The sequence below is a fragment of the Aegilops tauschii genome, chromosome 6 (genome assembly GCF_002575655.3).
Source record: "Aegilops tauschii subsp. strangulata cultivar AL8/78 chromosome 6, Aet v6.0, whole genome shotgun sequence".
Lineage (NCBI taxonomy): Eukaryota > Viridiplantae > Streptophyta > Magnoliopsida > Poales > Poaceae > Aegilops > Aegilops tauschii.
In genome coordinates, this window is record NC_053040.3 from 50,886,557 (window position 1) to 50,912,646 (window position 26,090).

Here is a 26,090-nt window from a genome sequence, read left to right on the forward strand (position 1 = left end):
CCGCTCCCTCCCAGGATGCTCACTCTCTCTGGCACAAACCCAAGAAGAGAAAAGGAAGAAGAAGAGGCTGGACATGGTGGTTCTGGCGCTCCAACGCCTGCCGCAACGATGGCCTTTTTTTTCTCAAGCAACAACTCGAGCCACTGGGCAATACACAGGGGTGTGGGAGTCTTGTACGCGCGGCGCGCGCGCAGTCGCCATGCCGCGCCCACTCACCCACTCGCCACGTCCAGCCCCCCCGCGCTCGCGCTCCCACGCGCTCCGACGCGGGCGACGCAGTCACACCTCCTGGTTCTTCGCCAACAGACTCATGCACGCACGCGCACTCGCCATGGACTAGGCGCGGCCACGGACTCGCATCCGACAAGCTCACCACACACACAGACGCGCCCACACACTAGTCGGACTAAGCCTAGACACAAGTCAGACTATGTCCATGGCCGTGGCTTATTTTCCTAACAGATGCATGGTAGACACGGAGCTGGGTATGGGTCCCATCTTCTTGAAGAGGTCCCTGAAGGTGTACTCCTCAGTCTAAAGGCGTAATGCAAGAAGAGAGCAGAGAATGAGCAATAAAGCGGTACAATTAAGAAGGCTTGCCATGAACATTTTCTGTCACATAACAAAGGAAATACAATCTCAAATCGCCGGCCTAGAAAACCCTGAGAAAACCTTTGCCAAATTATTGCCGGACATTCTTTGATGTGGCGTCATAATCGTCGGCCTAGAAAACGTAGTGCTACAACCGTAAATCAGTCTGATGGACTGTAGCAGCGATGAGCACCATGTTCATTATCAGTCGGTTAAACCTTCGGCTTCTGTACATGCCGTGAAGGAATCAGACATGAAGCAAGATTCGCAAGCACACAATGATTTTATTCTAATTTCTAAAATAGATACCTAATTATTGCCCGAGACGAAAGTAATATATTTCTAGTTATTGCTGCAACACGAATGGTCGAAATGACCCATATTTTCGCCCAAACGCAACCTTACATCAAATGAACACCAAGACGAACATATATACAGTAGTTCACTAGAAGTGGCAGTACTACCGGGAGCTACTATTTGTATTACAAAACATCCCACTAACTTCAGTGCCAAACGTGCTTTTATGTGACTGTTAATTACTTTCACAACGCGTAACATTTTGCCAGTCTGGATTCACATACTACTGAAAAGAAACAGCATGTGAATAATTCCCAGTGACAATGTACACATTCCACTTTTTATGTATATAAATAAATATGCCGTGGGGTCCTTCAAAATTACTGCTGGACAATGTTAGCTTTCTCCAATAAAATGCAAGATACGCAAAAATGGTATAAAACATTGTTTTCCATTGAGCCAACAAGTTACAACGCAGGGCCTCAGACATGAGTCATCTTCAAGTTGATTTTCCAAAATTACTTGCACATGCCTACTTCACAAGAAACACTCGGGTTTAAATAAACAAAGCCCGAGAACGGGAATAACAAAGTCACATTGTCTTACAAGGCAAACCAAAATAACAACACTATAAATTAAGGTAGTACATAGACATAGAAAAATAAGGCAAGATAAATGAAGTTGGCGACCATTACGGTATCTGATTTGCACATATACCTACTCATCTTTGTTTCCAGAAAACAAATCAAGTAGGTAGGATCCAACTATGGCGGTGACAAGTTCTATGGTGGCCTTGCAAAGGCTGAATTTGGTCGCCCCGAGACTTCATGTCTGTGACGATGGGTTCCTACCGAGCCATGATGTGGCGGCTGTTGCGAACCTTGGCGGCGGAGTCCTTGACCCTCTTGGCGCGCCCAGAGTGCTTGCGCAACTCGTACTCACCCATGTAGGTAAAGTTGGATTCCTCCTTAAGTTGAGATTCCTGTTCCAACTTTCTCCTAGATAGCTTCTCATCTTCAAGTAGAGATTCTAATTCGTTTCCAGGAAACTTGCTTATCCAGCAAGGCGTGTATGGGAAAGATGCGTCTATCTTTCCATATGATAATCCATAAACTGGCCATGTCCATGATCTAGCCAAGTCCTGAAATTTTGAGTTGACCCAGTCATACGCTAGTCCTCTGGATGTTGATGAATTCAAGAAGACAACCTCTTTATAAGGATGAAATCCAAGGAAAAAATAATATTTGTTGTTTTCATCTTCAAGGACGTCTTCAACCTCTTCAACGATGTCTTCAGTGTCAAGAACGCTATCCTCGTCAGAGTTCCAGTCATAGTCATATTTCTCATCCACTGGGGCTTTGTGCTCAGGGCCCTCCTTACGGACGTTAACATTTTGTAAGATCCATTGTCTGCCCAATTGTTGAGCATAGTCGTCATGCTCAAAGGTCTTAAGACAGGTATCATGTTTTAACACCCATTTTATTCGACTGCACGATTCACTGAGGTACCAAACCTGAAGTCGATTCGAGCGATCAAGTATTGCACAATACACCCCTCGCGATGACCTCCCGAGATGGTGGTAGGAATATGCTATCAATTCACCGGTACCTGGTAGTTTAATTACTCTGTGTGTATGATCTGACAAGGACATCCTGCAGACATAAACAAATCGGATAAAGTAGATTAATATAAACATGAGTGAATCATGGTGGTATATACAATTTGTTAAAGGAGAATGACCAGCAAGGAGGGAGCTAGTACGATACCTCGTAAGATAGCCATGTTGGCAATGGATGTGGAGTGCATTTTGCCAGTAGACGGCACGATAAAGAGACTGGTCATACCACCAATTCGACTGCATGTCGGCGACGATCCCGGCAGCCTCCCCTTCTCGAAGGAAGGTCGTCTCGTCCCATCGCTGAGTCACCGACGAGAACACATGGATGAGGTATGACACGGGAGGCCATTCCAATTCGAGCAACGGATTGTCGTCGTCGGATTCGCCGTCGGCTGGAAGTCGCCATGGTACGCGTGAGATCAGAAAGACCTGGTAGTGCGGTGACACGGCGGGCTCGAACGCGAGGTGGGCGGTGTATTCTAATCCTGGCATGTGCGGCAAGGGGCGTTTGGGCAAACGCGCCCACCGACGGGTGGCCGGGTTGACGACGTACTCGCGCGGGCGCGGCAGTGCATCGTCGCTCGACTCATGGCAAAGCAAAAGGCCCTCGCAGTGGTCCGTGACCTTGACGCCCATGTACGGCAGGAAATAGAGCCCTCCGTCGATCGCCGGGCCCCTCGAGGGGCGGAAGAAGAACTCCGAGAACGAGAAGTGCCACTCCGTGAAGGTGATGAAGATGCCGTGCACGGAGCGCGAAAGCATGCTGCCGCGCAGGCGGTTGTCGACGGCGTCGCGCCACGCCTTGCAGACCCGCCGGGCCTCGGCCAGGATGTGCGGGGGGAGACGCCGGAGAACCTCCGCGAGCGCGTCGTCCGGTAGCGCGACCGGCTCCGATGCCATCGTCGATCAATCTCGGTTTGAGATCACACTCCTGAGATCTAGATTGGAATTGGGGGCTAGAGAACGAGCAGAAGAAGCTGGGATTTGGGGTTCAGCGTGTATGAAGACAGTTCGTACTACTCTCGCTGTGTCACGCTGTACATCACACATTCCTCTCCACCTACTGTCTCACGCTGTACTTATACATCGGCTGAGAGAAACCCACGCGCGACCTGGTCATACCTAACACGGACGAACGCATGCGCGCCAATTGACGATTTTTTTAATATGGCGAAATATATTTGGAACTGTTTGAAACCACGTGTTATAACTCGTAATTATGCGGCTAATTCCGTAATACAAACATTTAGCAATAATCCGTTCGTCCTAAAAAGATAGTTTTAGATTTATCTAGATACATCTCTAGATACATATGTATCTAGACACATTTTGTCTAGATACAGATGACCATACAAGTTTTCTTGGCTAAGCTAGCTGGCCATACAAGTTTCCTTCTCCGCTAAGCAAGCTTACCCTACAAGCAAATTTCACTACTAAAAAACCTTGTCATGCAAGTTTGCTTCACTACTAAGGAAACTTGTGATGCAAGCTCCTTCTGCTCCAAGATATCTCATAGATAAGCTTTGAGAGATGAAGTAATTTGGTGACCAAGGAATGTAGCAAACTTATGAAGCAAGATTTCTTATGGGCTAAGGAATGGATGGCTTTATATGGTCTCCTTTTTGGGAGCGTTTGATAAATAAATAAAAACACAAGGGTGTCGAGTAGCTTACTTGATCTTGTACACAAATCTACTAAAGATTAATGACCAAGATCTCCCAAGTTTCTCCCAGTATATGTTGTGTTCATTGATCTGCTAATCATGATTGTGCAATGGGTTCTTTTGTGTTATTGAATGTCATAATTGGCAAGTGTGGTCAAGCGACTCTTGTGTCAGCGCCAAAGTTTCACAACTGGAACTCTCATGTATTGATCAAAAAATATATAGAATTATGGTGTACTTTATTCGCTTAGGTTATTTCCGCGTCTCATGTATAATTTTTATTTTTCAAATGCAGGTATACTATGGGCAAGCTTCTTATATCTCAAGAGAAAACCATCATGATATCTGCTCCAAGAAACATAAGTTGTGGGCAAAATGTACTAAAAGGTAATGTAAATATATTTAATTAATTTCATTTGTACATTCCTCTACGTTTTTCTTGAAAAAATTAAGTCATCATGTAGGTTACAGACCCGTGGTCTTAGATGACGACATGATGTATTTTTGAATTTGGAAATGCAGGACTCCTTTTGCAAGTAATCCAGTCCTTTGTTTTATTATTGTAGTAAGCATAATTGTTACCTTTTCGTATTTATACGATTGTCTTCTATTAAATCTGATAATCTAAACGAAAAGTTATAAAACATACTCTTATTTCTAATTTGGAACATTATCGATTTAAAATTTATGCGATGTTAAAGGGATACTGTTAAAGGGGTGCATCAGGGTAACTTTAGCTCCAGCTCCACCCCTGTCTAGATACAGATGACCATACAAGTTTTCTTGGCTAAGCTAGCTTGCCATACAAGTTTCCTTCTCCGCTAAGCAAGCTTACCCTACAAGCAAATTTCACTACTAAAAAACTTGTCATGCAAGTTTGCTTCACTACTAAGAAACTTGCGATGCAAGTTCCTTCCGCTCCCGGATATCTCATAGATAAACTTTGAGAGATGAAGTAACTTGGTGACTAAGGAGTGTAGCAAACTTATGAAGCAAGATTTCTTATGGGCTAAGGAATGGATGGCTATATATGGTCTCCTTTGGGAGAGTTTGATAAATAAATAAAAACACAAGGGTGTCGAGTAGCTCACTTGAGCTTGTACACAAATCCACTAAAGATTAATGACCAAGAGCTTGGAGTTTCTCCCCGTACATGTTGTGTTCGTTGGTATGCTAATCATGATTGTGCAATGAGTTCTTCTGTGTTATTGAATATCTTGATTGGCAAGTGTGATCAAGCGACTCTGGTGCCAGCCCCAAAGTTTCACAACTAGAACGAGGTGTGAACCTCGGATAATGTATAACTCAGATGATATATTGTATTTTGGCTCATCTATTTTTTGTCTGCTTTTTTGTTGCGGAAATTGAGAGCATTTTATTAAATAACGATGGTCATGGAGTCATCACCCATGAGGCTACTGACCAAGAAGGAAGGAGCTAAGTTAGGTCAACCCCCACTCTGCTGAAGCGAGCAAGAATGCTCCGCACACAATTGGGCTGGGAGATTGGCAGCTCTGTTAACATGTTGAATTACAAACGAATTAGCTGCAAGAGGGGCCTGCAACAATACGACCGATCCTTCCCTACCTCTTCCTTCTCGTCACAGACATTCTCCATCGGTTCATTGCGCGGGATCCACTACCCCGACAGCCCCTAGCTGACGACGCCTCATGTCCCCTGAGTCAATACAGGATGACACGCTCATCATCACGAGAGCTAGCGTCGAGGCAACGACTTGGATGAAGGCGATCATGGACATGTTCTCCAACGCCATCGTGCCCATGATCAATTTCAGCAAGTACGGTGCCATGGTCCAGGGGTGCCACTGGACACCGTAACTCAACCCATCAGGCCGACGTAGGCCCCCCATGCTAATATTGGGCCCCAAACTCTAGCCTGGCTTATGGGCTCTCCAAGAAGAAGGATATCGGCATTTGTGTCATACAAGTCAAGGAGACCGGACCGACATTGGACTCCTCCAATCACCATAGATCGCTTAGGACTCTATAGCCCTAATCATGTTGCTGATAGCCGAGCAAAGGCTACTTTCCATTCTAGAACATCATCTTTTTGCAATTCAAATCCCCGAACTTTATTTCATCACAACTTGTAAATAACGTTGCTATCATACAGTGAATAAAGTCCTATTCCTATAAACGAAAATAGCTAATTGACACCATTTACACATGTTGTACAAAATTATTTATTTATTATTGGGAAAGACCACGGATTTTTTTAACAGATGAAAGACCATGAATTGACTATTATTTATTTGCGTCATTGGAAAATTTTGCTGTGCCGAAGGTTTTGCAAGCGTTCAAGAAAAAGAAAGAACCGGACATAATACAGGAAGAGTTTTCAAAATTTCTATTGCCGTTTAGTTAAACCTTTTTTCACTCACTGGATGTGAATGCTCGCGCTGAGTTACCCATGAGAGCCATCATCACTAGTTCACTACGTACAAAAACAAGGTGAAAGTTCCCATATACAGTTAGCTGCTCAAACAAACATAGGTAAACTATATATCCTATCCAAAGTAACACTGTTTCACATCGGTAAATACACCGGCTCATTTGCACATTTTTGTTGAAACTATCATGAGGGAAAGGCTCCCCACCTGAATAAATTTTTATTTTTTGTTTTTGTTTTTACAAACTAGACAAGGCGAGAAGTAAAGAAGTCTCGCCACAGACCGGCGTGAATTTTGTCTTCCACCTTCCTAAGGCGGTGAGACCACAAAGTGAGGTCCACAATGATACCCCTAATTACATCAACGGAAGCAACAAGAACGTTTCTAAAAGTTTTGGCATTTCGAGCATCCCAAATTTTCTAGATGATAAGCAGGAGAATAAAAGGTCACAGAGACATAGGGAGACCCGGATGTCCATGAGAGGCCCAGAGGTCCGCAATGGGGGAGGAGCATGGTTGGAGGCCAATGGCATCCCAAACTGCACGAGCCGCTGGACAGTGAAAGAAGAGGTGGGCCCGGTCTTCGGGCCCTGCCGCACATCGAGGACAGGCAGCGGAAAATTTGCACATTTTGAAACAGCGGCATCACATCTACGAGTGATTAAACAGTTTGTGGTTTCGTAAACCTGATCGCAGGCACCCACCAGGAAGCAAGAACCTAAACTTGTTTGCGTTCTTGACCAAATAGGAAGGCAGATGCATGGCAGACGCTGAGCTGGGTATGGCAGTCCCTGGGCTTGGTATGCCGCGAAGGAAATCAGACATGAAGCAAGATTCGCAAGAACACAATGATTTGATTCTAATTTCTAAAATAAATACCTGATAATTGGCAAAGATGACAGTAATATACTTCTAATCCTAGACAAACATGTTAGAAGTGGCAGCATCATCACCTATAGATATTAAAATCACTTTTACTACTGGGAGCTACTATTTGTATTACAAAACATCCCACTAACTTCAGCGCCAAATGTGGTTTTATGTATGTATCATGACTGTTTAGTACTTTTACAACGCTTAACGTTCTACCAGTCTGGATCAAAATACTAATGAAAAAAACAGCTTGAATAATTTGAATAGCAGAGTGCAAAACTTGATACGGGATTTTGCAAAAGTTCAGTTCACACATTGCTTCAGAGAAGCAAACACTGCAGCAGATGGCTTAGCTAAACATTGATATAATTCTAGATCCCCTAGCTTTTGGGACGTTTCTATCCCTTATTTTATTTCCCACCTTTGAAAATGACCTATCTATTATATGAGAAATAAAGTCGTTTTGCTGTCAAAAAATATTTTATTTTTTATGTATGTGTATATCAGTATATATGCATACATATACGCTGAGGGATCCTTCAAAATTACTGGTGGACATTGTTAGCTTTCTTTGCCTTGTTTCAAAAAAAATAAAAAATTGGGAATGATAAAGTCACATAGACGGGAATAACAAAGTCACATAGTCTATAAGGCAAACCGAATTGTGCAGAGTACCAAGACAAGGCTCCGACGCTGAGCATAAATAGATAAGTAAGGCATAATAAATGAACCTGGCGAACGATTAGGGCATCTGATTTGCAAGTACCTACTCATCTTTGTTTCCAGGAAACTAATCAAGTAGGTAGGATCCAACGATGGCAGTGACTAGCTATATGGTGGCCTTGCCAAGGTTGAACTTTGTTTCCCCGGTGAGAATCGCCTTGCAGTTCATGATGGTGACCGTGGGTTCCTGCCGAGCCGCGATGTGGCGTTTGCGACGAACCTTGGCGGCAGAGTCCTTCACCCTCTTGGCGCGCCCGCAGTGCTTGCGCAGCTCATACTCGCCCATGTAGGTACAGTTGGATTCGTCCTTAAGTTGAGCTTCTTGTTCCAACTTTTCCCTATATAGCTTCTCGTCTTCAAATAGAGATTCTAATTCATTTCCAGGAAACTCGCCCATCCAGCAAGGCGTGTACGGGAAAGATGCGTCTGTCTTTCCATATGGTGGTTCATCGTAAACTGCTCCCATCCATGGCCTTGAACTGCCCAGGTCCTGAAATTTTGAGATACTCCAGTCATAGGCCAGTCCTCTGGTTGTTATTGCAGATGAAATCAAGAAGACAACCTCCTTGTAAGGATGAAACCCAAGGAGGAAATAATCTTCATCGACGTCTTCAGCCTCTTCAACGACGTTTTCAGTGTCAATAACGTTATCCTCATCAGAGTTCCAATCATATTTCTCTTCCATGGTCGCTTTGTGATTCTCGGGATCTTCAGAGCACCACTTACGGTAGTTAACATCTTGTAAGATCCATTGTCTGCCCACTTGTTGAGCATAGTCATCATGTTCAAAGGTCTTAAGACATGTATCATGTTTTAATATCCATTCTATTCGACCGCATGATTCACTGAGATACCAAACCTGAAGTCGATTTCGGTCATCAAGTATTGCATAATACACCCCTCTCAACGATCTCCCGAGATGCTGGTTATTGGGGTATCCCATCAATTCACTGGCACCTGGTAGTTTAATTACTCTGTATGTGTGATTTGACAAGGACATTCTACAAACATAAACATTAGGATAAAGTAGATTAATAACAGCACGAGTGGATCATCGTGGTATACCCATCGCATTTGTTGAAAGAGAATGACAACTGAGGAGGGAGCTACTACGGTACCTGGTAAGATAGCCATGCCGGCAATGGATGTAGAGCGCGCTTTGCTGGTGCTGGTAGACGGCATGATAACTATATACTGATAACGATAGTGATCATACCACAAATTCCACTGCATGTTGGCGACGATCCCTGCAGCCTCCCCTTCCCGAAGGAAGGTTGTCTTCTCCCATCGCCGAGTCACCGACGAGAACACATGGATGAAGTATGACGCAGGGGGCCACTCCGATTCGAGCAACGGGTTGTCGCCGTCGGTTTCGCCGTCGCAGGGCAGTGGGGCGCGTGGGATCAGAAAGACCTGGTAGTGCAGCAAGACAACAGGAAAATGATCCCACTATTTCTATTTATCTCAACATGCACACATGCCGCCTCATCCACACCACTATTTTTATTTCTCTCAAAACATCCATGGAAAATGTTACTTATACTATTTCTCTCAACATGACACGTCGCACTTCATCAGCCCCACTATTTTTATTTCTCTCAATATGCATGAAAAATACTAGTTCTATATTCTATCAACATTTTACAGCTATATAGTAATCAAATACAGAAAATCATATGTATTTTGTCTCCGTTCTCATCCTCAAATTTCACACAATCAAATCTTATAAAAATAATATATTGCAACCAATTTTCACAACGGCGTGTGAGATATTATCTAGTCATGTAGTTCTCCAATGCTATGACCGAAGATGGATTGTCGTGTAGTAGTAGTTATTATACTCTCTCTGTAAACTAATATAAGAGCGCTTAGATCACTACTTTAGTGATCTAAACGCTTTTATATTAGTTTACGGAGGGAGTATGTGTTTACGTACAGTCCCGACTATATTGCATCTCATGATAAGACTCAAAATGAACGTGTGCTTGGTTGGCTTAACTGATGTGCGAAACTTGATTGTCCGGATTTGGCCAGAAGGTTGAAGAGCTGGCACTAGAAACATTACGTCTTGCCGATCGTCCTCGTGATCCACGAGATCCACGCGCCCTCGTCGTTCGCATGTGTACGTACGTACGGCTCTGCCTCCCGTCGTACTGAAATGACTAGGCACGCAGGGAAAAGGTTGGGAGAAACCAATCATTCCAGCATATGCCAGGCTCGTGATCATGAGTTTTGCGTCCGACCTTGATGTCCGCTCCACAGCCACCGATTTTTTTTTTTTTTTGAATGTTGCACAGCCACCGATTTCGTCGGAAATTCCTTCAAGAGGGCACTGCATGCTCTGGTAGGCCCTCGGCCTGCCTGACCAGCCCGTGAGCTAGTTGAGCATCAGTAAGTTAATCCAGCCCGTGAGGCCACTGCTCTGCTCCTGTGAATGCTGCTAAGCCCACGACTTAAACACCCACACTAATCTAACCCACGTCGCTCTGCTCCGCCTATATAAACCACACCAGCCCAGCCCATTCTCTGCATCTTACTTGTGTCCATTCTCCTCCATTCGCTTCGCTAGCTTTACACACAGCCCCCCGGTAGCAGGCTAGCAGAAAGCAGATCGATGTTGCTCTCTGGTCGCATGGCCGCATCCGCCCTCCTCCTGCTCGTCCTCCTCGTCGCCACAGGCACGTCCCACTCCCGCCCAATCCCGCTCTTCCCAGCGTCAGCGAGCGAGCTGTGGATGATGCCTAATTTGTCACCGTGATTTTATTCATTCATGTGCACTGCATGCAGAGATGGGGACGCCGACGAGGAAGGTGGCGGAGGCGCGGGACTGCCTGTCCAAGAGCCACAAGTTCAAGGGCGCGTGCCTCAGCAGCAGCAACTGCGCCAGCATCTGCCGCACCGAGAACTTCCCCGGCGGCGAGTGCAAGCTCGACTCCTTCGCGCGCAAGTGCTTCTGCAAGAGGGTCTGCTAGCCGTGCTCGCTCGGCCCGGCCGGCGCCGCGAGGTCCGATGCTAGCTACGGTAGTACGGTTGCTAGATCATCTTCGTCAGTCAGTGTACTTGTTCACGTTTGTCAGTACTTGTTCTTGTGTGTCCCGTAATAAAGTAGAGAATCAATCGGGGTCTCGATGGTCTAGTTGGCAGTATAAGCCGTGCTTTTCTTTTGCTGCTTTGTGTCATTGTATGTGTTGTAATGTGACAAGGTCGTTGTTTCAGCATGGACGGATCGTTTGTTTGGTGCTACTAAATTCGAAGAGAAATGCTATTGTTGTGACTCCTACATTTTAATTTCAGGAGACGGATTTTCGAAGCCGCGTGAACATTTCATCTGTATACATGAACAACTAAGTTGAGCATTAAAATGATCCATAGACTCTGAGCGCGAACTTTTCTGTACAATTTTTTTTTCTGTTTTATGTAAATTATATTAAGGTATTCAGATTTTATTAAACCAATAATACCATTTTGTTTCCCCTATGATTTACGTGTTCAGTTCATAATAGACAAAAAGCATTGTCTTTTTTTCCGTCGATTTTTTTATTTGAAAAGGAGAAAAGGCCCTCGGCCTCTGCATCGACCCGGATTAATCGAGATACTTTATGTCTTAAGAGGTACTACCTCGCCCGGGTTTATTAGGCCTCCTCTTTATTTTGCTAAAGTTTGACCATATATTTAATTAATAAAATTATCTGGCAAAAATTATGCCATTAGAAACCTCTTTCCAATACAAATCCAATAAAAATACCTTTTGTAGCATGTATTTTGGATTTTGTTAGTCTAGTAAATGGTCAAAATTTGACAAAAATAAGAGTGGGTCTAATAAACCCCGACGGATGAAGTAGAGCCGTATCCAAAATAATGTTAGCTTAACTTTAATTTGGACTATCCTTACCTGAATCAAAATCTAATTGTCTCTTTTTGTGAGGAAGCGAGAAATTCCATTTAAGATCAATCATAAAAGGATTGAAACTCAAATTTTAGCCAACCCATGGAAGCCTTGGCTACACCTCATCAAAGAAGAGGAAAACACCAACTCCAGAAAAAAGAGAAGAGGTAAACATTAAGGCGGAGTATCTAGTGAAAATCACTAATCAGTGAAAATCTGGAAACTTGTAATCATGGGCGTTGGATCACTGGCGGATGGTACAGATGAAAGGCGGGTTTGCTAACCAGCCACTTACACTAGTAGAAAACAGGGCTTAGGTCACAGGGCAGTTTTCACATTAGCCCCGGTTCAGTCACGAACCGGGACTAATGTGAGCATTGGTCCCGGTTCGTGAGCCCAGGGGGCCGGCCGGGGCCTCGTGGGCATTGGTCCCGGTTCGTATGGACCCTTTGTTCCCGGTTGGTGGTACAAACCGGGACCAATGGGCCACGCTCCTGGCCCACCACCCTTTAGTCCCGGTTCATACCACAAACCGGGACTAAAGGGCTGGTCCTAGTTGCGGCCAGTGTTTAGTCCCACCTCGCCAACCGAAGGGCGCTCACACCAGTTTATAAGCCCGTCCCTCTATGCCTTGTTGAGCTTTAAAGTGAAAATAGATGCCCTTATACAGGAAATTTGACTTAAATTCATAGTAAATTTCATAGAAATTTAGTATGAATTTAGGTTGAATTTTCTCTATAAGTGCATCTATGTTCATTTTTTATATTTATAAAATAAATAAACCTTAATAAAATAAATAAAACTAAATAAACCTTAATAAAATAAAATAAAATAAACTATAGTAACTACAATAAATAAACCTTAATTAATTAAGTAAAAATAGCAGCAAGTAAAATAAATAAAAATAGCAGCAGTAAAATAAATAAAAATAAAATAATTAAAGTAAAAGACATAAGTAATTAGAAATAAAATAAATAAGTTTTTTGTTGTAAGTAGAAAGAAAACCTTTTCAGAGTTCATTTGAAATGCTTTTCAATTTTAGGGTCTTATAGCTCAAAATAATTAGTAAATGCATGAAAAATAACAAATGAAGTCAGAAAGGATTGACAAATGATGATGTGGCTTTGAATGGTGCATTTTGAACACACAAAAAGTCAGGAGTTTAAATAAGTTTTAAAAAATGAAATCCCTTTGTAACAGACGAGTTTTCGGATGAAATCCTGATACTTTGAAAGAGATTGTCCGTTTTGTACACGAAGTGCATCCAGTTTTTGCCGTAACCCTCTCAACTTTCTTGCACATGCTATGTGGATGAAATGATGATATCATGCCAACTTTCAAACTTTTCAGAGTTCATTTGAAATGCTTTTCAATTTTAGGGTCTTATAGCTCAAAATAATTAGTAAATGCATGAAAAATAACAAATGAAGTCAGAAAGGATTGACAAATGATGATGTGGATTTGAATGGTGCATTTTGAACACACAAAAAGTCAGGAGTTCAAATAAGTTTTAAAAAATGAAATCCCTTTGTAACAGACGAGTTTCCGGATGAAATCCTGATACTTTGAAAGAGATTGTCCGTTTTGTACACGAAGTGCATCCAGTTTTTGCCGTAACCCTCTCAACTTTCTTGCACATGCTATGTGGATGAAATGATGATATCATGCCAACTTTCAAACTTTTCAGAGTTTATTTGAAATGCTTTTCAATTTTAGGGTCTTATAGCTCAAAATAATTAGTAAATGCATGAAAAATAACAAATGAAGTCAGAAAGGATTGACAAATGATGATGTGGCTTTGAATGGTGCATTTTGAACACACAAAAAGTCAGGAGTTCAAATAAGTTTTAAAAAATGAAATCCCTTTGTAACAGACGAGTTTCCGGATGAAATCCTGATACTTTGAAAGAGATTGTCCGTTTTGTACACGAAGTGCATCCAGTTTTTGCCGTAACCCTCTCAACTATCTTGCACATGCTATGTGGATGAAATGATGATATCATGCCAACTTTCAAACTTTTCAGAGTTCATTTGAAATGCTTTTCAATTTTAGGGTCTTATAGCTCAAAATAATTAGTAAATGCATGAAAAATAACAAATGAAGTCAGAAAGGATTAACAAATGATGATGTGGCTTTGAATGGTGCATTTTGAACACACAAAAAGTCAGGAGTTCAAATTAGGTTTAAAAAATGAAATCCCTTTGTAACACACGAGTTTCCGGATGAAATCCTGATACTTTGAAAGAGATTGTCCGTTTTGTACACGAAGTGCATCCAGTTTTTGCCGTAACCCTCTCAACTATCTTGCACATGCTATGTGGATGAAATGATGATATCATGCCAACTTTCAACCTTTTCAGAGTTCATTTGAAATGCTTTTCAATTTTAGGGTCTTATAGCTCAAAATAATTAGTAAATGCATGAAAAATAACAAATGAAGTCAGAAAGGATTAACAAATGATGATGTGGCTTTGAATGGTGCATTTTGAACACACAAAAAGTCAGGAGTTCAAATTAGGTTTAAAAAATGAAATCCCTTTGTAACACACGAGTTTCCGGATGAAATCCTGATACTTTGAAAGAGATTGTCCGTTTTGTACACGAAGTGCATCCAGTTTTTGCCGTAACCCTCTCAACTTTTTCTTGCACATGCTATGTGGATGAAATGATGATATCATGCCAACTTTCAACCTTTTCAGAGTTCATTTGAAATGCTTTTCAATTTTAGGGTCTTATAGCTCAAAATAATTAGTAAATGCGTGAAAAATAATAAATGAAGTCAGAAAGGATTGAAAAATGATGATGTGGCTTTGAATGGTGCATTTTGAACACACAAAAAGTCAGGAGTTCAAATTAGGTTTAAAAAATAAAATCCCTTTGTAACACACGAGTTTCCGGATGAAATTTAAACTATTCAAATTTGGAAACTAATGGATTAACAGAAAGTTTATAATTATTCTGAGCTAAAAGCAAAAAGAATAAAAAATAAAGCAAAAATCAAAAGAAAATAAATAATTCAAAAAACAAAAAATACTGGAAAAAATAAAAAAATGCCGCCTAATGGGCCATACAGCCTGCATACGACTAGAAACCCATCTGCACATGGGCCAGGATGCAGGCCCGCAGGCCCAATAGGCCCAACATGGCAATGACAAAGGTAGGCATGTATAATGCGTGCATATTAGAGAGGAGCTCAGCACCTGAGCTGCAGCGCAGCTTATAAACAGGTGCTGAGCTCTCTCAGCTAGCAAGGTGGGACTAAACTTCCCACCGCACCGCGCCAGCACATTAGTCCCGGTTGGTGGCTCCAACCGGAACCAATGCTCCCCTTTGGTCCCGGTTGGTGCCACCAACCGGGACCAAAGCCCTCTGCTTCCCGCCCTTTGCGCTGGTGAAAAGAGGCCTTTAGTCCAGGTTGGTGGCACCAACCGGGACCAAAGGGTGGGTATTGGTTCCGGTTGGAGCCACCAACCGGGACCAAAGCCTTTGCTATATAAGTAGCACTTTGGAAATTTTCTGATTTCCATCGCCAGTGTCCCCCCGCCCGACGACGCCGCGAGCTCGATCTACGTCGCCAGGCTGCCCCGTCGTCGTCGCCGTTGCCCGTGCCCCCGAGCCCACGCCATCGCCCGTCGCCGTCGTCCTCCGCCCCCCCCCCCCCACCGCCGTCGCCGCCGGCCTCCGCCGCGCGCCCCCGAGCCGTCGCCCCGTATACGTCACCGTCGCCGCCCTCCGCCCCCGGCCCGCCGCGGTCGCCGTCGCCCTCCGCCACCCTGTGAGCGCCGCCCCGATCCCCTCCTGCTCCTCCCTGTAATGGCCGCCGCCGCTGCCGCCGCGCCCCCTAGCTATAGTACTGTACGTAGTTTAATTTAGATTTGTAATTTAGTTGTATTAATTTGGATGTGTAGTTAATTTAGTTGTTGTAATTTAGATGTATTAATTTAGATGTGTAGTTTAGATTTTTCATATTTAGAAGTCATTTATGTATGTTCATATTTAGAAGAAAAAGAAGGAGAGAAAAAAGGAAAATAAGAAGAGGAAGAAGGAGAAGAAGAAGAAGAATAAGAAGAAGAGGAGAGGAAGTAGAGGAGAAATAAATAAGAAGATGAAAAAGAAGAAAAAAAGAGTAGAAGAAGAAGAAATAGAGGAGAAGAAGAAGAAATAGAATAATATATTATTCTATTTTTTTCTTCTTCTCCTCTTTTTTTCTTTTTTTTTCTTCGATCTCCTCCTCTATTCCTTTCTTCTTCTCCTTTTTTTGTCTTCTTCCTCTTCTTATTTTTTATCGGGTATGTCGTTGTCGATATATGTACCCCCCTCCCCGATAACTTTTAGTAAGTACTACTTAGAAAGTGTTTAATAGAATTAGTTAGAAAAATAATAGAACTAGTTAAACTAGCTAGTTTATTTGTAGTAAGTACTACTTTATTCTATTTATAGTAAGGAAATTAATAGAACTAGTTTGTTTTTTAGTTAAAGCAATTATCCCGCATCGACGTCGACGATGCCTATCCCGCATCCTCGTCGTCGACTCGGCGGAGGAGGCCGGCTTCATCAGAGGGGCCATGTCCGGGACTGGGCTCCGCCGGGCTGGTTTTGGGAGGTGCTACCTTCCGGTGGGCATAGGTTGGTGAGGAACCAGCCCGTCGTTGACCCGATCCTTGTTTGGTGGCGCTCGCGTGGGCCAGTGACGGTGCCGAGGCTTCCGGACACCGCGGAGGTGGTACGTCACCGTGTCAGCGAGGAGGACCAGCACGTCCGTCGCTACATGGTTGCGTTGGAGAGCAGGTTCGACAATACCTGGCAGGTTCTTCAGGGATCTCACTGGAGCTATGATCCTGTGATGGTTCCGTCCCTTTGGGTGTCCACCGCCCGCGCCGATACCCGTCGGGCGCTACTGTTCTAGCTGTACTAGCGATGCTATATGTATGATAGTATTCGAGGTGTATTAGTGATAATATTCGGCGATGTACGGACGCATGGAGATGATGTAGTTTTGCTTATAATTGAATGCATCCTAATTTGAATACTACTTTATTTTGTGATTTGATTTTTCTTATTGAATGCTCAAAGCGGAAAACTACTCCGATCCTACTTTGAATGCTAAAATTGGAGAGCACTATGATTAGTTGATAGCTTATAGGGTTTTTGTTTTCGCAGAAATCTAGGAGCCCCCCCGGCCCCTCCATCATCCCCGCCGTCGTCCCCGTCACCGCCCCCTCCGACATCGAGGTGACACCAGCCAAATCCTCTTTTAGAAAGATAATTAAACGATATTTCGGGTTGACTGTAAGTCTGTCGAGTCTCCACCATATATGAGAGGACGAAGAATCCCGACTGTTGTCGTGGGGGTAGCTTCTCCTTCGTTCCCGTGTGCTAGACAATTTGGTGTAATGCACTCGAGAACGAAAGGAGGAGCTACCATCACCGACGGTCGCAAATGTCAGAGAGGAATCAGTGAGGGAGAGTTCCACCATATATATATGAGAGGACGAAAAATCCCGACTGTTGTCGTGGGGGTCGCTTCTCCTTTGTTCCCGTGTGCTAGCTAGACATTTTGGTGTAATGCACACGGGGACAAAGGGAGGAGCGACCATCACCAACGGTCGAATGTATACACCACGTGAGCTGAGAGTTTTCAAGAAAAGACTCGACAAACCGATAGTCAACCCGTGATGAATAATAATGATCTAACTTAGGTTTTTTAGTACATATATTTAATTGTAGATGTTTAATATTTGAACTATATATGAACATAGGAAATGTCGTACTCGGACGACGAAAGTCTCCCGGGGGAGTGCGACTGGTGCCACGACGACCGAGGTCAGTGCGACAGGCCTCACCTGGACGAAGATCGGCGCTTCAGTATTAAGCTGGAGGAGACGTTCGATGTTGAAACGGTACGCAACGACGACAAGTGTTATTTTTTCGTAATTAAGCACGACTTCAACTATTTCAACGTGTACTTTTCATCTTTTACAATTCGGCTAGCTTATCCCATGCCATGCAAGACGCTACGTCTTGGAGAGGATGGGTTTTGAAGACCATGAAAGTATGGAAACAAAGAAAATTCACCTAAGGACCCATCATGATATAGATTTTGAAGTAAAGCTGTATAATTCTGAGAGCGTAACCCATTTTGGTTGCAAAAATTGGGAAGCATTTTGCAAGATGTATGGTTTTGATGAGGGTATGCTTGTCACCATGGATCTTGGTGATCCTGACATCGAGCAAGACAATATGGACATTTGGGTCCTTGTTGATACGCCTCCAATTCTACCGCTATGTGAGTTTCTCAAACATAGTTATTAGCTAATTTATATTGTTCATTTCAAAATAGTTGACAGCTTATTTTCATTGACAGCTTATTTTGATTGTTCAAACAATGTGCGGAACATGGTAGACAGAACCTACTACACCGATGGCTCTGAGTTAACTTATAAGGAGAAAACTCATCTGGTCGGATTTTGTACTGATATTGAGAATTACAATATCTACAATCAAACTCCTCATCATTATGGTCCTCCATACGTGCCACTAGTGCACGTGTTGAACTACGGTAACTACTATGGAGATACCCTGGTAAGATTTCTTACTATTACGACATCCGTGCATATTTTGCATAGTTCTAAAACTAGTGCATTATCATTGCTAACTATGAAGTTATTACTATGTTTTTCAACAGATAATCTCAGAGGATTGTGTGCCTCATTTGATGTATCAGAATGGTAGGCTTGATGTTTTGAATATACAACCAGGTCATCCTACGAATCTCAACTGTCCATACCGGATTTCTAAAAGAAGTGGAGACATGCAAATCAAAGAATGGAAAAAATGTATGGACAGTCGCAAGGAGCTTCTTGGAAGCAAAAGGAAGCGAGGCGCAAGAATTGGAGACAGGATGATCTCCATTCTCCATAATGGAGAGTCAGGGTCTATATTGTTTTATGCTATTTTACCTTAAAGAGGGTATTTCGGTCCTACCTAATACTGATGATCATGTGCTAAGAACAATTAAGTAGGGTTGGTTCGATGACTGTGAGGATGATGATCGTATGACTTGTTATTAATAACGAGTAGAAGTTGTATGATGATGATTAGTAGGACTTGTTATTATATATGATGATGCATGATGCGTGCATGAAGAGTTATTATATATCAGCGGGTGAAATGAATATGGATTGGATTGAAGTGAAGGCAACATGCATGTGGTGCGTGTCGAAAGTAGTACAATCCAAACTTGATCAAGTCCGGATTAGTATTACTTTCGACATGCACCACATGTTGCCTTCACTTCAATCTAAGCCATGTTTAGGCATAGCAGTACGTAGCGTTGGTAAACCAAGCACGGAGATATAAGAGAGGACACTTCTCTCTAATAGCTACCTAATAACAACCTAAATTAACCCCCCAAAACCCCCAACCCCCCCCCTTTCAAAAAAAAAAACAAAAACCTCAGCTCCTGCCAGGTGCTGACGCGTGGATGCCTATTGGTCCCGGTTGGTGGCACCAACCGGGACCAAAGGCCCTCCTGCCTGGGCTCCCCGCACCGGCCACGTGGACGGCCTTTAGTCCCGGTTCGTGTAAGAACCGGGACTAAAGGGCTAGGGCATTAGTAACGACCCTTTAGTCCCGGTTCCTGAACCGGGACTAAAGGCCCTTATGAACCGGGGTAAAAGCCCCTTTTCCTACTAGTGTTAAGGGTATTTTTCAGATAACCCCTTGTCTTACTCAGGGGCAGGAAATCTTTTGACGCCGCAGCCCATGAACGATTCGTCTTCGATCTCTCGTGCGAAGATGGCGCCGCCGGCTGTAAGCCCTCGCCCGCCGCCGGAGGTGATGATAACGCCGTCGCTGCTCCTTCCTATCCCATGGCCCCACCTTCTCGTAGACCTGCACCGGCCCTCGTCGCCGTCGACGCCCTCACTCTTCCGTCCTCTCTCATGCCCCTTGCCTCAGACCTAGCCCTGCACCGGCCCCTGTACTGGACGCCCTAGCATTATGTTTTGAGCTTTTGAGAGGTTGAGATTTTTTTTGTATCCTCTAAAACAAAGAGAGCTTGAGCGTCCTGTTGAGAGTTTCTGCAATCATTTGAAGCTCCACAATATTTTCTGTTAAGAAATCGTAGTTTGTCAGATTTGTAGCTGTACATGCACTGTGGCTGTTACTTTTAACAGATCGAGGAGAAGAACTCCAGATTGTATGATTTGGTGTAGGACAAGAAGTCCATGCCTTGCATGATTTCAAAATTCTGTTTGCCCATATTTTGCTTGGATGACCACATTCTGTATCATTGGATATTGTACTACCGTTGAGAGCTTCAGGATTAGGATTTGAGAGACATGTCTTTCGTTTTATTTTGCCAACTTGAAGTTGTAGACTGGGCATTCATGTATCATGCCTCTGTTTTTCGGTTTTGCTCCATACATCTTGTCATTTTTGTCAAAGCAAAGTTGTGAAATAATAATTCAGCAAACCTGCATTGTAACCATCACCCTTAACATATATACGTGCTGCATATGTTTCTTCTCCAACAAAAGCTTCACTGATACATTCACTTTATTTCGAAAAATAAGATGCATACACTTTAGATAGAACCACTAAGAATGTTTCTTCTGATCAAAGCTTCTTCCTGCGCTGAGGATCACCACATAAGTGCATGGATAGACCACCCTTGCACTGAATTCTGTGTAGATTTTCATCCAACAAGCTCAATGGAGCTCAACAATACATAGCATTCAGAAGCTAATATTCAGAATTTTTTTCATCTACAAATTCCCAGAATACAGCAATGGAGAACCACCCAGTCTAAATAAAGAGAATCAACAATGCTCTCACGTTCAGTGATAACACTTCACAGCATCAAAATTGCATTCAGAAATTTTGTCTCTCCATGACAAACTCGCACACAAAATTGGATAAATCAGGTAGAAGGAGGCATTGTAGAATCAAACTTTGAAGGATCAACAGCCCATTTCGCGGCCGGCGTCGCCGGTGCACGCGTCGCCGCCCACGCAGTCCTGCTGGCTGGGCCGAACGTCGTGGGCAGCCTGGGCACCATGGCTTGCGGAAGCCCTCCCCGCTGAGGCGAGCTTCGATGCAGTGGACGCCTTCATCAGCGCGCCGCCGGCTCTCGCCGCCTCATCTCAAACTTCGCCGATGTGGGTTGTGTCCGCGCTGGACGCCTCCGTGGCATCCACACGGCGGCAGCGCCATGGGGGACGACTCCGCCTTCAGTCGTCGCGATGGGGGACGGCAGCAGCGCCATGCGGGGTGGCCGTCGCGGTGGCCGGTGGGGAAGACCATGGACAAGGCCAGATCGAAGACGAATCGTTCATGGGCTGCGGCGTCAAAAGATTTCCTGCCCCGTGAGGAAGACAAGGGGTTATCTGAAAAATACCCGTAAGTGGCTGGTTAGCAAACCCACCTTTCATCTGTACCATCCGCCGGTGATCCAACGTCCAAGGTCACAAGTTTCTAGATTTTCACTGATTAGTGATTTTCACTAGATACTCCGCCAAACATTAAACATGTACCGGTAGCAAAAAATAGCAGCTGACAAAGTAGCACAAGATGATTGTGAGATTTAAAAAAAAAACATTAGTACAAGTTTGTCAACTTTTATCTTGACCAATTGTCAATTCTTTAATCATTCGATTGAACTAAAATTCTGCCATCTCAAGAGTTTTAGAACACAAATTAGTAGATTCAGTACGACTTAGGAAAAAACCACGGAACTTAACTTCAGACTTCAGAGACGTTTCTGCATAACCAAATATAACACTGATTACACTCCATATACTCAAATTACAAGAGCAGTTTTCTTTCCCAAAATCAGTGCACCAACTTCATTGCTGACAAGAATTTGGATGTAACATATCGAGATGCAGCCAAGATACTGCCACGAGAACGCTGATTCCATTGAACCCATTCCATTCACATTCAATCGCCTTATAGTGACTACACAGACCGATGGAACAACGACGCACGCACTCAGAAGAAAACCATATAGCAGAGACTGAACCGAGCAGCAGCAGCAGCAGATCAGCCGCCGAATCCGTAGAGGGTGCGGCCCTGTCGCTTGAGCGCGTAGACGACGTCCATGGCGGTGATGGTCTTGCGGCGGGCGTGCTCCGTGTAGGTGACGGCGTCGCGGATGACGTTCTCCAGGAAGATCTTGAGCACGCCGCGGCTCTCCTCGTAGATAAGCCCCGAGACGTGCTTCACGCCGCCCCGCCGCGCTAGCCGCCAGATGGCTGGCTTCGTGATGCCCTAGGTGTTGTCCCGGAGCACCTTCCGATGATGTTTGGTGCCGCCCTTGCCCATGCCCTTTCCGCCCTTGCCGCGGCCGCACATGATTGGTTGCTTCGAGGAGCTAAGAGCATTTCTAGCACACCCCGTATAATGTCGACCCGTATAATGCTTACAGGTCGGCTAAGCGGGGTCTGCTCGACCGCAGCCCGCGTCGGTCCACAAATCGAAAACCTCTGATTAGAGAATTTGACAGCGATTCTGACAATTAAGTTCAAATTCGAAGAATAAAACATAGTTCGCGCGTAAATAAAAACATAGTTTTGGTCTTAGCACGAAGCTTGGCCATGGCTTTGGTCTCCGCGGCATAGACTCTTCTCTCCTCAATGGCCGCCTTGTGCAATCCCTCGTCCTTGAACATCAAAAGACATCGCACTCCAAGCCTTGATCAAGATTTCGTCTTCCAACATCGTGTAGTTCTTCGATCTCGCGCCTTTTTTTGCTTGCACTTGCTCATACACCCCCTCGTCTATCTCCTCCACTTCATCTTCACCACCGTGATCATCCATGCCACCCTCCATTTCATTGTAATTGAAATCAGCGAACGGGGCTTGATCGATGTCGACGGTGTTGGTGTCCAACAAGTTGACGAACTCGGCAGTGGCATCGTTCGAACCACCGCTACAGTGAGTGACATCAAGTCACGAGCTACCACAATGGCGAAAAGCGAAGCAAGTAGAAGGAATCGAAGAAGCATACCTTCCGGTCGTTTCATCGAACACCTCACTTGCGGTGGAAGCAGCACCGTTGAACAGCATCGTCGGGGTACCTCTTGCCGGGGCGGAGGGAGAGGATGAAGCCGCCGGCCTTTTCATAGGAACCTTCTTGCGCTTCACGTCCGAAACCTTGCCCATCTTCTCCGGCGGCGGCCGGGCAGATCGCACAACGGCGGCGGTGGCGGCGCCGGGCGCGCGTGCCTTCCTGGCGGGGCTAGCCGGATTTTCGCCCTGCACGACCACGTTGCCCTGCCGCTTGCGGACAGGCGCGGTGATGCCTTGAGCGACGGCATGGGCGACATGGCCGGCGACGAGATCTGCCGTAGGGGATTGCGCGTGCGCAACATCCATGGTGATGGGGGCGGCTGGGAGGCTTCCATGACGGCGAAGAATGGCCGGGGAAAATGGACCGGAGCGGGCGGAGGCCGAGCATGGCGGCGAAGGGTGTGGGAAGCGGGAACGACCGAGCGGAAATTTTCCTTGCGCCAAATCTTGCTGCAGATAGGGGGCGAGCTTAGGTCGGCCTCCCACCTCGTGAATCTAAAGGTTGAGGGCGAACTTCTGCTGTGCCTCGCAAATTTTTTACGGGTCTGACGCGTTTGCAGGGTCTGATCGGGCAATATTTTTCACGTGAACCCGTATTTTGACGGTTATTTTGCGGGTCGGGCATTACACGAGGTCTGCTAGAGATTCTCTAAGGCCCTGTTTGGATCACCGTTTCTCTTTTCAATACCCTTGTAAAAAAATACACACCTGGGACCATCGTTTCACTTCCGGCTGGAATTTGCACAGCCGCCAATAAGTTACACGTGTAAGTAATACACCTCCGTTTTGAAATACATCCATTTCAAGCACGGCCTACTGGAATTTGGAGATGGAGGAGTAGCGGTGGTGGCGGCTGCTGTTGGTGGGAGACGGGGTCGGCCGGTCGGGGAAGGGGAATTTAACAGGGGATGAGCGTACAACCTACTGTTGGACCCGTACAAGAATGGACGGTTAGGATCTTGATCCGGGGAGAGATGGCGCGGATCGCTGGCGGGGCTCTCAAATTTCAGAGTAAATAGCATAAAACTATCACTTTTCGTCCTATGGTTCCAAAAAACTATCACAAATTTGTTTGTGACTGATAACTACCAGAATCGGCATCGGCTGTTTCAAAAAACCCAAAATGCCCGTTGCTAAAAAAATTAATCGGGTTTATGACAGGTGGAGCCCACAGCTAAATGAACCGTCACTTTGACCGTTTGTTTGACCGTTAACTGACATGTGGGGCCCACATGTTAGTGTTCCTTTCTCATAAAAAAGCAAGCAGATCCCTGCAAACATTTAAGAAACGCAATCGGGTCCCTGTGAACATTTAAGAAACTCTAATGAAAACTCGCCGACCAGCAGCCGCCGTGACGAGCTCGCCGGCCAGCACCGCTGGTGTGGGTGCGCCGCCCCAACGGGTCGTGGTGGCCCGGCAGGGTGGCCTCGCGCCTAGAGCTCCCCGACGGCTGCCCGGCGCCGCCCCGCTCGCCGGCCACCCCCATCCTGCTCCTCGGCTGCCGCGACGGCCCCGCCTTCGTGTACGCCGCCCTCCTCCCTCCTCCCTTCTTCCTCCTCCGCTCTCCGCCTCCGCCTCACCCTTCCTCCCTTCCTTGCAGCGAGTGGTGCAACCTGGAGAGGAGCAAGCGCGTGAAGCCCTTCCGATGCGGGGAGGCGGACCTGGAGGACCTCATCCGCAGGGCCGAGGAGCAGGCGGCGCGCCGCCGCAGGGCCAGCGCCGCCAGGAACGCCCGCAAGGAGGACGCCGTGCTCCAGGCCCTCGACATCGAGCGGGCCCGCCTCCGCCTCCGCCCCAGGGCACCGCCCCCCTCCTGCCCGCCGCCGCCGCCGCCCAGGAAGCGCAAGACGCCCAACGACTCCGAGGACGACGCGCCCGCCGCCAGGCGCATGAGGGACCTCACCGCCCCTCCGCGTTGGCACCATGGCTGCTGGCCGGCGAGCTCGTCACGGCGGCTGCTGGTCGGCGAGCTTCGCTGCGGGATCACGGCCACGGCGCCACAGGGACCCGATTGCGTTTCTTAAATGTTTGCAGGGATCTGCTTGCTTTTTTATGAGGAAGGGACACTGACATGTGGGCCCCACATGTCAGTTAACGGTCAAACAAACGCGCGGCGCTGACGTGGCCTGACAGGCGGGCCCGAACCGTCAGAAAACGGTTTAAAACGCTAGCAACAGGCGATTTGGGTTTTTTGAGACAGCCGACGAGAAAAGTGGTAGGTATCAGTCACAAACAAAAAATTGGTGGTTTTTTGGAACCATAAGACGAAAAGTGGTAGTTTTATGCTATTTACTCCAAATTTCATCGTCGAGTGAGCCAGGAAGCAACTCGAAATTTTTGGATTTTGCCGGTTCCAAGGTCATTGGTCCTCTGTTTCTTGCAAGGAATACGTCCACTTGTTCATCACGTGTGAGAAGTACTTTAAATAGAAGTAGAGAAAACAAAATGGAGTAGATTAACTAACATTCTCTTCCCATGAAAAGATACATCTTTTTACGAGGATCAGGTAGATTTCATTTAACTGGTAAAGAAAGAAAAAAATTACCAAACAAACTACAAGAGCTGGAATTATGGTATCTGAAATAAAAATAAAGTATTTTTCACATAGAAACTCACAGCAACATAAAACACGAAACCAAGACATAAAAATGTTCATCTTTAGGGTACAATGTCCACTGAAATTCGGCACAACCGGTTCGTCACGTGAGGCATATGGGCCGAGCATCACCTCAAACTTGGCAAGGAGAGGATTTGTTGTCACACTCCCAAAAACTAGGATCCATGTCATAGATTCATAGGTCCGAAGAAGATTAGGGAACACCCTACCCATAGTTGATCACGCCAAATGATCCGGAACCCTAGACCGACATGACACAAATGACAAACCCCACATCTCGATCCAGGGGTGGGTCTAGGCCCAGGTATAGGAGGGCTAAAGTCTTCATCCAACCTAAGT

The 26,090-nt window shown here is 45.4% G+C and overlaps 3 protein-coding genes, 1 long non-coding RNA gene and 1 pseudogene across 4 annotated transcripts; 2 read left to right on the top strand and 3 right to left on the bottom strand.

The window, feature by feature from the left end:
• Window positions 1-1,318: 1,318 nt before the first annotated feature.
• Window positions 1,319-3,608, bottom strand: LOC109781555 (uncharacterized). Its single transcript, XM_020340143.4, has 2 exons — window positions 2,655-3,608; window positions 1,319-2,540 (listed from the first exon to the last, which is right to left on the bottom strand). The coding sequence occupies exons 1-2, from the start codon at window positions 3,404-3,406 to the stop codon at window positions 1,736-1,738; spliced, it is 1,557 nt and encodes a 518-aa protein (XP_020195732.1). The 5' UTR covers window positions 3,407-3,608; the 3' UTR covers window positions 1,319-1,735.
• Window positions 3,609-3,717: 109 nt separating this feature from the next.
• On the top strand, window positions 3,718-6,356 carry LOC120967345 (uncharacterized). The gene is made up of 2 exons (XR_005761145.3): window positions 3,718-4,372; window positions 4,465-6,356. It is a non-coding gene; the product is annotated as an uncharacterized lncRNA (long non-coding RNA).
• Window positions 6,357-8,017: 1,661 nt separating this feature from the next.
• On the bottom strand, window positions 8,018-9,293 carry LOC109781553 (uncharacterized). The gene has a single exon (XM_045229660.1). The coding sequence runs from the start codon at window positions 9,172-9,174 to the stop codon at window positions 8,281-8,283; it is 894 nt and encodes a 297-aa protein (XP_045085595.1). The 5' UTR covers window positions 9,175-9,293; the 3' UTR covers window positions 8,018-8,280.
• A 1,167-nt stretch (window positions 9,294-10,460) lies between these two features.
• Window positions 10,461-13,265, top strand: LOC141025307 (defensin-like protein CAL1). Its single transcript, XM_073500615.1, has 2 exons — window positions 10,461-10,852; window positions 10,962-13,265. Exons 1-2 carry the CDS (start codon window positions 10,789-10,791, stop codon window positions 11,144-11,146), a joined length of 249 nt encoding a protein of 82 aa, XP_073356716.1. The 5' UTR covers window positions 10,461-10,788; the 3' UTR covers window positions 11,147-13,265.
• Window positions 13,266-21,966: 8,701 nt separating this feature from the next.
• Window positions 21,967-22,417, bottom strand: LOC141025308 (histone H4-like; annotated as a pseudogene).
• Window positions 22,418-26,090: the final 3,673 nt, after the last annotated feature.